The sequence below is a fragment of the Neolamprologus brichardi genome, chromosome 23, assembly GCF_056152115.1.
Source record: "Neolamprologus brichardi isolate AB-2024 chromosome 23, ASM5615211v1, whole genome shotgun sequence".
Taxonomy (NCBI): Eukaryota; Metazoa; Chordata; class Actinopteri; order Cichliformes; family Cichlidae; genus Neolamprologus; species Neolamprologus brichardi.
This window is the reverse complement of record NC_142125.1, coordinates 18,413,209-18,429,997: the sequence shown is the minus strand read 5'-3', so window position 1 is coordinate 18,429,997 and position 16,789 is coordinate 18,413,209. Positions and strand designations below refer to the sequence as shown.

The following is a 16,789-nucleotide window of genomic DNA, read 5'->3' as shown; positions in this document are numbered from 1 at the left end:
GCAATGAAAAATACATTCACAAGGCTCATTTTAATTAAAAAAAAATCCAATACATTGTTCTATTATATGTTCAGAGAAAAGCAGTAAAACATCACATTTGTAAAAGAATGTTTCGTGTTTTTGATGAATTTTCTTAAATATGCAGAACTGATCAATTGAAATCAACCCACCAAAATTTGTAAGTGAAATACTTTCTGCAAAGTTTTTAATGAGACTCTTAGCAGTCAATCAGAAAAGTGAAAACGCAGTATTTGGTTATATGAGCTATGCTAAGCTAAGTTAATCGGGTCTTTCAGGTGGTAAGGTTGTTCATCAAAGTCTTGCTGCCGTTCCTCGGTTGATCTGGTGTTGCCGTCCGGTTGTGGATCCACTCAAGGTAGTTGGACACTCGGGTGTAGATGCCATAGTTCCCCGGTCGGGCGCAGCCCTTCCCCCAGCTGACGATCCCCAGCAGGAAAGTTGTCGTCTTATACTGGGTCACCAGGGGTCCACCGCTGTCACCTTTACATGAGTCCTGACGACCCTCAATATATCCGGCGCAAAACATGTTCTGAGTGAGCACTACGCCACTCTCATCGACACAGTCCTGCGTGCGGATTCGCGGCACCTTCAGGCGTCGAAGGATCTGTGCGGTAGGCCCATTTTCGCTCCGCCTCCCCCAGCCACTCACTGTGTGCAGCCGGATCATCCAGAGCACACGGGTGGATAGATTCCATGTAGGTAGGCAGACTGGGACAGCATACTGGGTATAGATGATGGGAGATGCCAGGCGGAGGAGAGCGATATCATTGTCTGCAGTGCTTGATACGTAGTTTTCATGCATGATAATCTCAGCCACCTGGATGAGCTGCTCGGTGCTTTCATTTACCATAATGTCATGCTCACCTGACAGAAAGAAATACAAGGCAGCTCAGATATAATCCTTTGAGCACAATTCAAAGTTAAATTGAGATTAATTAACAGTGATTTGAAGTATGCTTGTGTATTTTCATTGTCTAATGAAAAGATATATAGAAAGGTAGCCTTCTATTTTTTTTAGGGTTGTCATCATTTTAAGAGGTTTAGACACCTGTCACTCTCCTGTTCTGCTTCATAAGTCAGGCTTGCTTGAACAGATGGCATATTTAACTATGAGATTCATACCTGCAATGACTTTCAGGAACTGTACCTCGATGTCTTCCATGCAATGAGAAGCTGTGATGATCCATGTAGGTTTATAAATCGCTCCTCCACAGAAACCTTTTCCTTTATACATCAGCAATACCTTCACACAACACAAGAGCACATTTTGTCTGAGCCTTCAAAAAGGATAAAATACAGAAAACGAAATTAATATTTGTTGTTCAGAACCAAAATCTGGTTTCAACAGAATCTAAGAGATTAGATACCCTTTTATGTTAGGAGACTCTCTGCTACCCTTGACGCTTAGTTAATAAAAAATCAGACATATTTAAACCGATGAACTCTTCCTTTATCTTGGGCCTACCTGCCAGGGGCATTCACCTTTAGGACATACAGTTCCTCCTACGATTCGGAGATGCTCCTCCTTTTCTTCACCCCGCAGTATGGGGACCATGCCACATGCTATCGGCTCTGAAACAATAACAAATTATTCATTATTAATTTCATTTTACAAATAATATCAAACTGCAGCTCCAGTTTAACTTTTACTAGTTAAAGGTTTTACTGGTGCACTAGAACTACTTAAGTGTTCTAAGCAATTGTTTATACACTGATGACACACACATGTGGTGGTGGTGGGGAGGTTGGGGGTATAGAGGGCTGGTTTAAAGTAAAACAGGAATTTCATAACTGTTCAGTGCAGCAGGGAGTCCAAAGGTTGATTAGTGAGGCCTGTGTGAACGGACAGGATTTTCCTGTAAATATATAAACTTCAACGCTATGATGTTCATCAAACTGAAATAATAACTGAACAAATAACAAATAATAAAACACACACACACACACACACATATTTTCTGCAGCACTGAAAAATGTTGAAAAGTAGGAAAAAGTGACAGAAATTCTTTAATTCTTCAACCCTCTGATTGTTTACTAGAATCAAATGATTATTTACCTTAATTTAAAAAATTAACATTTAAAGAATCATATACACACACAGTTATGTAAAATATTGGTGTGATGGATAAACTAACACAGAATAATTACCATTACCAACATCTAAATGTTTTTACATATTCTAACCTATGTTTTTGTCTTTCATAGCAAATATGGGTTTTTAAAGAAAACTGTCATAAACTTTGTTATTGCAAATATGAAAACAATTGTGTTGAGAATCTACAAAACATTTTTCACATTTTGTTCTTTACAAATCACTGTCCAACCTTTTGCTATGCAACTCCGTCCATCAACATGGAGGAAGTAGCCGTCTGCACACGAGCAGTTCTGTTTTTTTTGGAACTCGTCTTCTTCACAGAAGTGCTCACATTCTCCGTTCTCCACCCAGCAGGTATCGATCTCAGCCTTCACCTCTAAAGAAATGTTCATAATTAAATTATGTAATTTGTTCATTTAATCACAAAAAAGTAAAAAGAAATTAAATTATATAAAAAGCAAATAACGGTTATTTTAATTACTTTTCAAGTAGTTTTTCATAAACTGGTGGGAGGAATAATTAATTTTGATAAAGTACATGTTAAAAATTACATATAGCTTAAAAATAAGCCAAAAACTTTGACTATTGTTTGATAACAATTTTGTAAGTCATATACTTGAATTTTATTCAGCATACGATTAAGTAAAATATTATAAATTATAAGTATTATTTATAATTATAATTAGAAATAATATTGCAAAAATATTATTTTTATATATCACTTAAATGATTTAAATAATCACAGTTTTTCACCATCATGAATTGTGAATGTAATTTTATTTTGCTGAGATTTTGTGCCTTTATACATGAGTGTTTCTTTTTCTGTCTGAAAACATAAAAATGATGTTTTGCTGTTATTAACTGAGTGACGTTTATAGTTTAATTTTCATGAAGGCAAACTGCTAGCTAAGCTAATTTAAATAGAAAATACTTGACATTACAGCAGCCAAGTGATGTAAAAAAGTTCATATTCTTTGCTCACCCAGCTCACAGTTGACTCCATGGAAGTCTGGCAGACAAAAGCAGATGTAGGATGAAGCATGAGTGGAGCAAATGCCTCCATTCTGACAGGGATTGGAAATACAGGGGTTTGGTACTATAAGACAACACAGAACACAATGATTTGACATGACTGTATCATATTACATGCTGGAGTTTCTGAAGGTGGACGTAAAATTGGTCTTCAAGATGTATGTGGTGCTGTGCTAAAAACATTTTATTCCAGCTACTTTTAACATGGGAAATTGCTTACCGTTGTATGTTTTCCAGAACTCATTCTGAGGAGACAACAATTACAGCAATGTGAAAAAAAAAATAAACCAGTTATCAGACAGAAACATCGGGTCTCCAACAAAGATATGTAAAAGGCAGCAAATCTACAAGAAAAACACTTCAGCTGTGAATCCTGCAGATGTTTAGCTTCACATTAAGTTCTCTATAGTTTTGTTGTGTGTCATTTGCTTAGATTTGATCTGCATCTGCTTGTATCTGTGTTTCATCTTTGCGCAGTGCTTTAGTCTCTGTGTTATGTTTGTCTCTTCTTGGACAGCTTCTGTTGGTTTGTGGTAAGCCCGAATGTCTGTGTGGTTGTTTTGAATGTCTTTTAGCCTGTTTGTGATTATTTAGTGTTTTATAAGATTCCTTTGGCCCCTGACTTAAAATGTTCTTGGTTATCTGATTGGTTGAGGCCTACAGCTATTCACTAAAAAACGAAACTGCGGTTCAGATCAACTGCAAAGCTTTGACATGAACATAGTTTTTCTAGAACATTTCACAAACTATAAATAACTGCCCCTAACAGCCAATGGGATGGCTTCTTCCCTCAAGTTATAACTGAAAGCCAACATTAATAAAAACATTAAGTTTTGTTTATGTAAGTGAGAAATTGAATAATGCCCTCTCTATTCATACAAATGACTACAATAAGCTTGTCCTCAATTTCTAAGCATTAGCGTTAGTATAAAGCACATTTTCACCTCATGAGTTCATGTGGCCAAGTATTTGCCTCTGTTTGTGTTGCTAATTATGAATTGTTATCAATTTGCATGTTTACATGAATAAATGTCTTAAAAATAGTCAGTAATTTACTGGAATAACATGGCTTCAGTATTTAACAGTATTTAATTTAAATATCAATAATTGAAATCATGACAAGTCCCAATCCAGTTTTTTTCCACCTGCTGTCTTCTCCTGTCATGTAAAACTCTTTTATAGAAAACATGTTCAGTGAAGTGAAAATTTAATTTGATTTTACCGTGAGCTCGGTGTGCTCAAACACCTCCCTGGCCTCCTCATAGGTGCACTTCTCCTCTATACACTCCCTCCTCAGGTCTCCCATCTGCAGCTCCTCAAACCAGCCTGAGTTATACCTCCGAGTCCGAACTAGAACGCCATTGGCTCGATCTTTATCCAGAAAGACTGCCCAACATTTGAAGAAGGGGAGAGTTCATCAGAACTTAGTTAGTTAGTTCTGTCTCAATCAGAGTTGGTCATCCAATTCAATTCAGTTTTATTTATATAGCGCCAAATCACAACAAGAGTTACCTCTCTAAATGTCCTACAAGACTGAAATCTCTACATGTCTATTGCATGGATTGTTTTTAAATTTGATTCTGATCAAAATTCATCTGAAGCCTTTGTAAAGTCACTAATCACGTATGTTATGTATAATTATTTTACAATAAACTGCTTAGTTTCCATATCTCTGATATGTTTATTTATACGGGACAATGCATTTTAATTACCATGAGCACGTTAATAAACAAAGTAAATATGACGTAACCATAAAGTCTAATTTGCATTTGTGGCTCTTTGCAAAATTGATGGTTTTCATAAATAAATATTTGAAAAACAAAAAACAAATCTATAGAAAACTGAACATAGATGAATAACATAAACACAAATATACTGATATGACAAATAAATGTTAGACATTAAACATTACATCATTTATAAAACCTAACACATTAGAAATTACTAAAACAAACCATAGAGTAAAAATCTCAAACTTTACTGTAATAAAGTAAAGTGCTACATGTAAGAAATAAGAGGCAGCAAATGATGACGCTTCACTGATTATTATCTTAGTTGTCAAATAATAATTTGTTAAAAACTGATTAAATAATCACTGTGGTTGTTTATTTTTACCCACATCCAGTCTCATAACGATAAATATTTGCAATTCTTCCATGATATTTTTGGTTTTTTGTGATTTCCATTTTCTTTCTGTTTGTTTTTTAAATATAATTTTATTTACTTACTTACTCACTTATTTATGTATTGATTGGTTGATTGTAAGGGTGACTTAAACTCCCCCCCCCCCCCCCCGACTTTTTTTTTGGGGGGGGGGGGGCAGATGAAACCTTGCGTTGCTAAACACACTTGTTTTTAAGCGTATACTGTCCACCTTACACTGCCTTAGAAGCTCCACCTTACAATCAGTGTTTTTATTTGACTCTGCTGTTTCATACTCCACTATGCATCAGATGTCACTGTTAACATGTTAATATTAGCTCAAAATGATGGTCATTCTCGTCCCTCTCATGACAAAAACAGACCTATGATTAAGTGGTTTCACCTCCATGTCACTGCTTAATCCCTGAGCTAACTAATCAATCAATCAGTGATCGATACGTGTAAACGTGTTAGCTCACCTGAAGCCAGCTGGCAGCTGTGGAAGCTGAAGACGAAGATGATGAAGATTTTCAGCCACATAGTTGATTTCATCAGAAAGTTGCTGTGCTGTGTCTTTGTGGGGCTTCGGGTCCAAAGTCCGTCCCTCCTCCTGCTGGTGGTCACATGATCAGTGGAGAAACCCGAATGATGAAACTCTGACCCAAAATCACTGAAAGTTTCTGCCTCCAGATTCCGGATTATCACCGTTTCATTGATGAATTGGAGAAATTACACAAACGCAGAGTTTCTTTTGTGTATTTCTGATATAGACGTAGATTTCAAACACCAAGCAGTCAAAGCTGAAACAACCAGAAATGTCCTGCTGTCTTTAAACATGCCTAGGCTGTGTATGTATGTATTATATTTATACATTGTTTTGTCTTGTGTTTAGAAGGTTATTAGACTAAAATCATTCAGTCAAAAGAAGGACTTGACTGACTTGGCTTAATTTGTTAAAAAAAAAACTCAACAATAAACAGATAGTTGCAGCCAATATTCCACAGCCATGGTAAACAGAAAGTAATCACTGTTTCAGTTCTAAGCTTTTATTTATCAGAACGTAGTGAAAAGTAGACCTTTGCAGGTTTTAGAATTAGATAAATACAACAAAACAAATTACAGTGTCATTGTATATCCAACAAGTATTAAGACAAAATGTAGAAGCAGTGCGTGAAAAATTAAGTACACTATTACTTCTCGTATAGGAATTACGAAAGTAAGTAGAAATTAGGTGCTCATAATCAAATGCACTTGATTATTAATTATTACTATTAAGCCTCACATGGCAGCACATGTTTGGATTCACAAAGTTTCACCTGAACATACTACACTACTTCTGGAACAGTGGTTCATTTGTTTGTACACACGGTCTGAGGCAATTTCAAATTTGTTTATAAAGAACAAACAAATTCACGTGAGAAAATATTGATAAAGCACTGATTTGTGTGCATGAAGGACCCACTGTTACTAAATGAGGCCCACTGGTCCTAAGAACAGAAGCACGTCTACAACAAAATGGCTGGAAAAAAAGTGAGTGAGGGGCATGAAAAGAAACGAAAAACACTGAACTTCATCTTTATTGTCAAAAAACGACATTTCAACATGCCGAGTGAACTGATGTCTTTGCATCTTTTAGATTAAACTGATTGTTGGTTGATGGTTTACATTTACCATCACTATAGAAAACTTCAAAGTTTCTAGCAGATTAATTTATATCTACAAATACAGGCCATTCATTTACTTGAAAAACAAATAATTTTTTAGTTTGTTGATTTTGGATTTTGCTCAGGACCAACTTTATTGTGTTGAAGTTCCTCCAGCTGACAGTCAAAAATTCTTTTTTTGTTCAAAAAGCTTCTGAAACTACATCTCTGGCATTTTTTAGGTACATGAAGGTGTGGAAGTTAAAGCTATTTGAGCACAGCATCAGAAAATGAATATTATTTTTATACATTTGTGTCTCCTTCACAATGATTACTGATCTAATGTTTCTAACACTGGATTCTTACTCTCTTAAACTCTTGAACTGCTTTGACACAGTGACTAAAACCAATTTTAGCCAGTTGCCATGATATTCTCAATCCAGTCCAGGAAGTTTGTGACCTTTGTGTAGACACCGTACATGTTTTCTTGGCCGCACCCTTTCCCCCAGCTCACCACACCTGTAAGGAACCAGGTTTTCTTGTACCGTGTCACCAGTGGGCCCCCGCTGTCACCCTTGCAAGCATCCTGGCCACCACGTTTGAAGCCGGCACAAATCATGTTCTTGGTGATGTTGAGCCCGGTGTGGAGGCGGCACTCCTGCACCGGGACCCTCGGCAGCTGCAGACGCTGCAGGTATCTTGAGGTAGAGCCAAACTCTGCCAGACGACCCCAACCAGACACAGTCGAGTGGCGGATGCTTGCCAGCGTCCGGGTGAAGGTGCTATTGCGGGCAGGAAGGCAGATGGGCACGACGTAGTGGCCCAGTTTTACTGGGCGGTGAAGCTTCAGCAAAGCCAGGTCGCTGTCGGAGCTAGTCACGTTGTAGTCTTCATGGCACACAACTTTGAGCACCCGCCGCCGCTGTTCTGTTTTTTCCCCGTCCGTTATGTCATGCTCACCTTGAAAGCGACATTACTTTTAATGCTACATTGAATTTGGAGCCAGAAGAAAAGTGAGCAAATTGAAAAAAACTTGAACGACAATTAAGTTGACCTAACATACAGTTGACTCACAATATCCACTATGTTAGCAAAACCCATATACTGTTAGATACATTTTCAGAAACTAGAAAATAACACTTTTCAAATTAAATCAAATATTTTACATTGCATACAATGCTTCAAACAGACAAAAAAAGCCTATAAAGAGGTATGGACATTAAATAAAATGCTTTCTGTAACCCTAAAACGAGTCAACATTGACCTGGTGAATATTATGTGATTGAAGGAAGTAAGAGAGGCCAGACTAGAAGCCACAATTTGAAGTTACCATTTTTCTAATTGTCTTACCAACAACAATGTGGAGCACGGTGCTAGGTTTTCGATAAACACAGTGAGCTGCAGTTAAAATCCATCGATCTGACAAGACGATGGCACCGCAGAAGAATATGTTATTTTCAGCCAGAAGAGCCTGAAAAAAAGAGATAAAATACATACAAATCTGGATTCATCTCTCTGTTTACACTGATTTTCAGTCCAGTTCTTGTGTAATTTGGCATATACCTCTAACAGACACCCTTCCACCGAGACCATTTCTGATGAAGCTTCAGTGATCATCTCCTGTGTCAGCTCTTTTTTTTAAATTTTCCTATTTCTTAAGTTTTAGGGATATGATACCCTTCATCAGCTGTAGATATTTTTTTGGGGGTTGGTTTTTTTTTTTGCCTTCCACTTCCCCTTTTGGCCATTATTTGCAGATTTTCCTCAAATTTGTTTGATGCGCTGCACAGCATACTGAAGTATGTCAAATCTTTTGGCTAATAGCTATTTGCTAGTGGAAAAATACTATTTCATGCCAATCAAACTGTTATTTTGTGACCACTTTTATGACAGTGTTGTTTCTACAAAACTTTTGCACAATACTGTTTGTGTCTCTTTATGTATTCTAGTGGAAGATTGTGTATCTCAGCTCATTTTACTGGAGATGGGGCTCTATTCAAAGACTTACCTGCCACGGACATTGTCCTTTGGGACACATCATCCCATTAACAACCCTGAGGCCGGGGAAATGTACCTGAGGCCTTCCGCAGACCACAGCATCTGGACCAGACAGTTAAGAGAAACCAAAAGTCAGCCTTTTGCTTCTGACACCCTGAATGATGCTAGCTCAAAGACACACAGGAATTAAAATCAGTCCACACTTGTGATATCTAAGAAACTTAAAAGCAGTTTTTTTAGGTGTAAATATCTGCTAAGAGGTTAATATACCATTCCCGAACCCTCTGTGAATGGTCCTTATGGCCATTGATCAATGGTCTTTCATCAATGGGCTGTGATCAGTGGTTATTGATCAACAGTAATGGCAATTTGCATATTAATGGTCAAGGAACTGACCTCACAGCCCATTGTTCATTCAGTGGTAGTTTCAGTCATTGTGCAAAGGTACTGTCTATAAGATTGGGGAAACCTGCAGTCAGGTGAGATTGAAGAAGTCACTTGAGTGAGTGATGAAATGTTTCTCCCACTGAAAATGTTACGTCCAGATGAACAGAATCAACTGTTTGGGATTTCATTACCTGGATGTTTGAGCTTGCATCAAGACTAGGTCAAGATGTTGTAGGTAAAGGTGTTACTTAACACGTGAAACAAATCAATCAAATCAAGGTGCTGTGATGTCCCTGCTCACAGGTAACCTGTACAAATCTAAGAATGGGGTTTTTTGTACTGTCTTCAATCAAGGGTGAGTTTAAATTCATCCATGAGTATAAAGCAAGCCAATTAGAACTTGTAAAGCCTGTATTTTTAAAGTATTTGTGTTGGGTCTGCACTTCCACAGGCCCCGCTGGTTTAGAGACTTATTCTTGTTAACGGCTCTGGGAGCTGAACGCTCCTCACCTGTTCCCTAACCAGCTTCAACCAACCAGTCTTCCTCGCAGCCTTTTATTTCCCCAACACACAGGTTACACAACAGTTAAGTACACACAAGCACCTCCCATTGTAAAACCACCCTATGGTTCTAAAAGATAAGAGTGTGTGTGTGTCCTCCTGCTCACAACCATAGAAGCACTTCAGCCTCCCCCACCACCAGAGTGGCTGGAGAGGTGGTCAGACACAAAGGAATGTCTTTGATTCCATAGTTTGAACTAAGACTTACAAATTTAAGTAGCACAATGACAACATTTAACTCCAACAATTTGTACATTTGCACTGTACTTCATAAGTGTGTTACTGGCTCAGACCTTCAGGCATGCAGGTACTGTTGTCCAGTTCAAGTCTGTATCCCGGAGCACAAAAGCATATGCGAGAGCCATCCTGAAGCTCCCTACAGAAATGTTCACATCCTCCATTTCTGTAGCGACAGCTGGGGGTGGTTGAACGCACTGCAAGGGAACAATGATAACACTGACTTCCTCTGCACCAATTGAAAACATCAGACTTTTTGGACTTCCAACCTTTTTCGCAGTTGTATCCATGGAAACCTAGTGGACATTTGCAGATATAGGTGTCGATGTTTCGAGTGCACGTCGCTCCATTCTTACAGGGAGAGGACAAACATTTGTCGACAGCTGCAAACAGGAAGTAGCAAAGATTTTTATCAAGCATTTCAACAAATGTTTAGAAAACTGAGCAATGCATTGGTTACAAGTGCGTAAAGAATTCTAGCACTACTTTATTCACAATGTGTTTACAATGTTCGAAATGTCAAAGCTCAGACTGAGTACCTGTGTATGTCCTCCAGAAGTTCTCCTGAGTAGACAGAAGACCCAAATTCAGTAATAGTTAACAAAACAAATATAAACTATCAAATTCTGTCTTTCAACTACCACCAGCACCATCCATTCTTATGTCACTATCTTGACTTCACTTAGTAACAAAATTTGGTACCAAGTGTTGTGGCATTTTCAATGCTTTTGTTGGTATCCTGAAACTGACCAGCTGTTGTGGGTGGGCGAAAATCTCCCTGGCCTCCTCATAGGAACATTTCTCCTCGATGCACTCACGCTCCAGATTGCCTGTCTTGATTTCCTCCAGGAAAAAGTTTGCTCGACGAGTTCGATGGAGGAAACCGCTGGCCTCAGACTTTTCCAAACCCACGCCTTTGTGTAGAAATTAAACAGAACGACACATGTCAAACTCCAGTTGTGTATGAGCCATTTGTTACCAAAATCTCAGAAAGCTGGTGCACCACAAGTAGACATAAGTTTCCTGTACGTTTACTGATATAGTTATTCAGGGTAAGCCTGTATTTTTTGTGAAAAAAACAAAAAAAAAAAAAAAATGATAAGAAACATTGCTTAACCATTTCACTCAATTCTTTAAAAAAAAAAATCTATAGATAAAAGACATTAAAGATTTTATATTCAATTTTTTTGCTGAATTATTTTTCATTAAATTATATTTTTAAGTTAAGAATAATAAAATACACATGTGATGTTTTACAGATACTTACAGTTAATATTGGTATACAGTTGTTAATTTGACTGTTAGCACATGACTTGGGACCCAATTAATATTGTTTTGCTATTTAAATGCAAACCAGCTTTAAAAAGATAATACATTTTATCTACAGCATGAGTTTTATCACAAAGAACATTGCTGTTAATATAATATTGGCAAACAGGAAAAGCCAACACTGTTAGGTTAGGGCCGTGTGCAGGCAGGAGTGGAAGTAGAAGGACCCAAAGTGCAGACACTCGGAGGCGGAAAGTAACTCAAAACTCAGCTTTTATTGCTGGATGGCAAAACGTAACAATCCAAATAAACTTACATGAACAGGCAGACGGACCACACAGCATAAATGAGAGTAGATCACGACCCAGACACAAAGAAACACAGGGCTTAAATACACAGAGGGAGCAATCAGGGAATGGGTAACAGGAGGGAAACACAGCTGGGGCAAATCAGGTCTAACGAGACAAAGGGAAGCAAAACCAGACACATTAACATCAGACATGGACAAAGTAAAACAGGAAACATAACAGACTCACAGGCAGGCACTATAACAAAGGGAACAGATGTGGGACCAGGGCAGACAGACACTGACTGGACGTGGGGATACTGCAGACAGGGGAGACAGCAACTATGGAACACAGACAGAAAACCAGAACACTAAAACTCTAACCAAACCCCACCCAGAGAACCTAAACTAAGAATAATCCTAAAACCTATAAAGCAAAGCTAGAATAGAATGAAATAACAAAATCAAAGAACCAAAAACACTGGGTCGACGACCCAGGGGCCCTAACAGTACCCCCCCCTTAAGGGCTGGCTTCTAGACAGCCCAAACCAGAACACCAAAAACAAAAAGCAACCCAACCAGGGTGGGCGAAACAGGATGGAGGGCACGAAACAAACGAAACACAAGGAGCCAGAAACCAAAACACAGGGAACAAAGTCCAAAACAGAACAAAACAGCACTGAGGCCCAGGAACAGTCCAAAAGAAAAAACAAACAAAAGGGCCCATGAAAGGTGCAGAGGCCCAGGGAACAGTCCCGAAAAGGTTCAGGGGGCCGGCCGGGCGGGAGGCACCGGCGGTGACCGAGCAGGTCAGGAGGCACCGGCGGCGACGTACTTCAGGGGGCCGTCCATGACAGCAATGACGCCCAGTCATCGGACAGGACGTGCAGGCCGGACAGGACGTGCAGGCCCAGACGGCATGGGGACCTCAGGCACAGACGAAGCTAGACGGAGCAAGGCAGGACCAGGCGGAGGCGAAGACCCGGAGGCCGGACCAGGTGAGGGTGGCGGTCCCCCCAGCGGAGGCAGACGGCGGCTGGACGGGCCGGGCCCCTCGCTCCCCCCAGCGGAGGCAGACGGCGGCTGGACGGGCCGGGCCCCTCGCTCCCCCCAGCGGAGGCAGACGGCGGCTGGACGGGCCGGGCCCCTCGCTCCCCCCAGCGGAGGCAGACGGCGGCTGGACGGGCCGGGCCCCTCGCTCCCCCCAGCGGAGGCAGACGGCGGCTGAAGCGGTTCCTCGGACCCTCCAGCGGAGACGGAAGATGGCTGGAGCGGTTCTCCAGAACCCCCAGCGGGAACAACAGGTGGCAGAACAGATGATTGAGGAGAGGAGCGACGGTGGCGTCGTTTCCTTCTAGATGAGGGAACTGAAACTGGCGGAGAAATGGAGACCTCTTCATCGTCCGACCACATAGCTGCCAGGAAAAAGTGAGGTGAACAGGCAGGTGAAAGGGGTCCCGGCTGGTGTGTGGAAGGAGAGGAAGTCTGTGGTAGTGTTGAGGCAGGTGGTGAGTGTGTGTTGTCCTAGGGTGGCGGTAAAGAAGTGGAGGTGGAGAGAGCAAGCTCGCCAACCCTGACTTGCTCCCTCCAGGCAGCTATGGAGCTGCCCAGCACAGTGTCCATAGAAAGCTGAGTAAGCCGAGGGTTTCTCCGAATGATGGCATCTACAGTGCTTAGCCCAACTGCCATGGTCCTCAAATCGTTGGCCTGAGCAATGCGGTCAAGGAGCTTAATCATCCGCTCCATCTCAGCGTTGAATTCAAAAGCTGAAGAGTCTGCGGGGTCCATGTTCTGGTCGTGATCTTCTGTTAGGTTAGAGCTGTGTGCAGGTAGGAGTGGAAGTAGAAGGACCCAAAGTGCAGACACTCGGAGGCGGAAAGCAATTCAAAACTCAGCTTTTATTAGTGATGTGTCCTGTGTGTCGAAGCGTCGAATCGTGTGTCGGGTAATCTCGGGGGCGTGTCTGTGAAGCGCGTATCGAGGCTTGCTTTGATTACGTATGCAGTGACGTTCGAGGCCTCGCGGGCAGTCCGTACCACGTGACTGATTCAGGGACTGGTTCACCGGTTCGCGCCAGATTCGAAATAAAATGGACAGAAAAACACAGCTGATTTCCCATCACACTGTGTTATGGAATTGGATTACGTACGTGTTACATAGTTACTTGAGCATTTCCTTAATCGATGGAACCAGGAAGGAAGAGATTTTTTATTTTATTTTATCTCTCCTAATAAAGTATGCACACAGTAATAAATATCACAAATGATAAGCACCATAATATAAATAAACAACACTACAGATCCTATAATCTGATTTCTGTCTTTTAGTTTATTAAAAAGTGAAGCGCCAAATACTAGTTTGTGTCATTATCCAGATGTACATATGCATGATTACACAGGTACTAGCGGGTTTTGATTATCGATTAAAATCGATTCTAGCTTGGATAACGTGATATCGATTCATTAAAATTCTGAATCGATTTTTAATATAAATATTACTACATTTCAACCACCACCAAACAGCTAAAACAGTAAATGAGAGCAGGTACACCAATTCTGCACAAAGACGTGCAGACGTGCAAAAACACAAAGCGCTGACGCGTCAGAATCAGTGAGATGTCGCCTTTCTCACCAGATAGCACGGACATGATCGGGGCTGAAAGCCGACAGCTCACTGATTCTAATCTAAGGCATCTGCTGTGATGCTTACACATTAGATAAAGTCTCGAAAGTGTCAGCTTTCTTTTTATAGTTATAAAAATATGCAAATGTACTGATCTATGATCTGAATTATACTTTTGACTGACTGTCTGAGGCTAACAGTTACACAAACATACCAAAACTCTGTCCTGATAGTTTCCACTTTCTCTTTTGTATCACACATACTGAGACAATATTCAGGATAAATAACCAAGAAAACAATTTATTTATTCAGTTTAGAGGTTTACACATCATTATAATCACAGAGCCTTCGCTTGAATTGTCCACTTGATGGCGCAGTAGAGCAAATGAATCATCACAATGCTTCGAACCATGAGTCGACCAATTGGGTGGAAAGCTGCAGTTCATCATGAGGCTTCATCTCACCATCACTAGCTTTTATTGCTGGATGGCAAAATGTAACAAAAATCCAAAAAAACTTACATGAACAGGCAGACGGACCACACAGCATAAATGAGAGTAGATCACGACCCAGACACAAAGAAACACAGGGCTTAAATACACAGAGGGAGCAATCAGGGAATGGGTAACAGGAGGGAAACACAGCTGGGGCAAATCAGGTCTAACGAGACAAAGGGAAGCAAAACCAGACACATTAACATCAGACATGGACAAAGTAAAACAGGAAACATAACACAGACTCACAGGCAGGCACTATAACAAAGGGAACAGAGACGTGGGGAGACAGCAACTATGGAACACAGACAGAAAACCAGAACACTAAAACTCTAACCAAACCCCACCCAGAGAACCTAAACTAAGAATAATCCTAAAACCCATAAAGAAAAGCTAGAATAGAATGAAATAACAAAATCAAAGAACCAAAAACACAAAACACTGGGTCAACGACCCAGGGGCCCTAACAAACACATTTAGAGACTTTTTATGCGTTTTTCCCTTGTTGGTTTTGTAACTGATTCGACTTTGTCCACTAAAAAATATGTAAACTGTCACAAATGTCCTCATATTTCTATATTTATAATGCTTTGTTTGCATAGTTAAACACTTCTTAAAAAGTTGTAAAACATCATCTTTCATCATTTTACTTTTATGCGTTGTACTTTTATTTATTTTATTTATTTTTTTTATTTTTAATCATAGTCATTTCCATTTTTTAGGTAATATAAATATATATTATACAATATTTTGGCAGTTGGTCTTTGGCTAATAATAATACCAATATCACTGTTTCACCTGCTACAACAAAAGACTTAAGACCTAAATGTACATGAATACATGGCTGAATAAATATAAATAAATAATGTTCATCTTTTATGTTATTTATTCTGAGCTAGAAATTAGTTTCATTCCTGTTTTTTATAACTGTTTTTTTCTTTTTTGTGAAAGAATAATATCCCCTCTCCTATTTGAATGAAATAAAATAATCTTGAGTCTAAGTTTATTCAGTGTTCAGATTTATCTTCCTGAAATTTACCTGTAGTGTTTATCACTTCCCACTTCATTACAAACCAACATGCTAGCATGACTTTAGCCTCCCGATGTTGTGGAGAGCTTCTCAGAGCTGTGGATGCCTGTGTGCCATCCCTAACAGGTGAAAACAAGTACAGAAAAAGACAAAGAAAATTTCCAAGATAGAGAAGACATAAAACTGACCTTCAGGGATCCCAGTATATGATGGGATAGAAGCGATGATGAGCAGTAGTAAGACGAAGAGACGCTTCATGTCTCTGCTAATGGACTCCATGTTTGTTCTAAACTTATCAAAGGATCAAAGGTTGAGAACAAACAAACTACAAACCAGCCTCCGCTAAACCCCCAACAGTACAGCAGCAGGCTTTCCCTATCAGGCTGATGAATGTGTTTTCCTCACAGTTTAATAACAGGTAAATAACAATAAAGAGGAGGTTTAAACTACTGACTTTACGGATTCTGACTAGGTGATAAACTCATGACTTCTAAATGTATTGCCAACTCCAAGTCTGGGGCACACTTTAAAGATACCATGATATTTATCACTGATTGGTTGGTGACGTTCTGAAATGAAGACATGGCATTAACCAATGAGCACTCCCTGGTTAATCCTCCTTTCAGACCTTTAGCAAGACCAGAATTCACAAACTGATTTCCTGCAGATTTTATAGGATTGAAATTCCTTTTGCAACCAACTCACCAAAACTGGAGCTCAGACTTTTCAGATAATCTGTTAGTATAATCTCAGCAGCCAGATTATTGATTAGATCATTTTATTAAAATGGGGTGGCTGTAGCACAGAGGGTAGAGTCGATCATCAGCAGGTTGGTGGTTCGATCTCTGGCTGCTCCAGTCTGCCAATATCCTTGGTCAAGATACTAAGCCAGAGTTCTCCCTGATGCATCCATTGGAGTATGAATGTTAGAAAGCACTTATGGTGACTTATGATAGATGAAAGTAGTTGTTT

General features: G+C 39.8%; 2 protein-coding genes and 1 pseudogene across 2 annotated transcripts; all 3 read right to left on the bottom strand.

Moving 5' to 3' along the window:
- Nucleotides 1-24: 24 nt before the first annotated feature.
- On the bottom strand, nucleotides 25-5,896 carry f7 (coagulation factor VII). The gene is made up of 8 exons (XM_006800341.3): nucleotides 5,770-5,896; nucleotides 4,371-4,534; nucleotides 3,369-3,393; nucleotides 3,099-3,212; nucleotides 2,346-2,492; nucleotides 1,487-1,593; nucleotides 1,144-1,264; nucleotides 25-885 (listed from the first exon to the last, which is right to left on the bottom strand). Exons 1-8 carry the CDS (start codon nucleotides 5,840-5,842, stop codon nucleotides 293-295), a joined length of 1,344 nt encoding a protein of 447 aa, XP_006800404.1. The 5' UTR covers nucleotides 5,843-5,896; the 3' UTR covers nucleotides 25-292.
- Nucleotides 5,897-6,326: 430 nt separating this feature from the next.
- Nucleotides 6,327-16,320, bottom strand: f7l (coagulation factor VII, like). The gene is made up of 8 exons (XM_006800342.3): nucleotides 16,006-16,320; nucleotides 10,867-11,030; nucleotides 10,656-10,680; nucleotides 10,386-10,499; nucleotides 10,173-10,313; nucleotides 8,942-9,033; nucleotides 8,284-8,404; nucleotides 6,327-7,893 (listed from the first exon to the last, which is right to left on the bottom strand). The coding sequence occupies exons 1-8, from the start codon at nucleotides 16,094-16,096 to the stop codon at nucleotides 7,346-7,348; spliced, it is 1,296 nt and encodes a 431-aa protein (XP_006800405.2). The 5' UTR covers nucleotides 16,097-16,320; the 3' UTR covers nucleotides 6,327-7,345.
- On the bottom strand, nucleotides 12,542-13,459 carry LOC148096081 (uncharacterized; annotated as a pseudogene).
- Nucleotides 16,321-16,789: the final 469 nt, after the last annotated feature.

Bases quoted from the DNA above. Each gene is read 5' to 3' on its own strand.
- f7 (XM_006800341.3), bottom strand. From the start codon at position 5,842: ATGAAATCAACTATGTGGCTGAAAATCTTCATCATCTTCGTCTTCAGC. The intron at 4,535-5,769 runs GTGAGCTAACAC...AATGTTGGGCAG, and splicing joins CAGCTGCCAGCTGGCTTCAG to TCTTTCTGGATAAAGATCGA. The intron at 1,594-2,345 runs GTTGGACAGTGA...TTATTGTTTCAG, and splicing joins ACGGAGTTGCATAGCAAAAG to AGCCGATAGCATGTGGCATG.
- f7l (XM_006800342.3), bottom strand. From the start codon at position 16,096: ATGGAGTCCATTAGCAGAGACATGAAGCGTCTCTTCGTCTTACTACTG. The intron at 9,034-10,172 runs GTCTGAGCCAGT...TGTCTGGTCCAG, and splicing joins CAGTACCTGCATGCCTGAAG to ATGCTGTGGTCTGCGGAAGG. The intron at 7,894-8,283 runs GTAAGACAATTA...GTCGCTTTCAAG, and splicing joins CGTGCTCCACATTGTTGTTG to GTGAGCATGACATAACGGAC.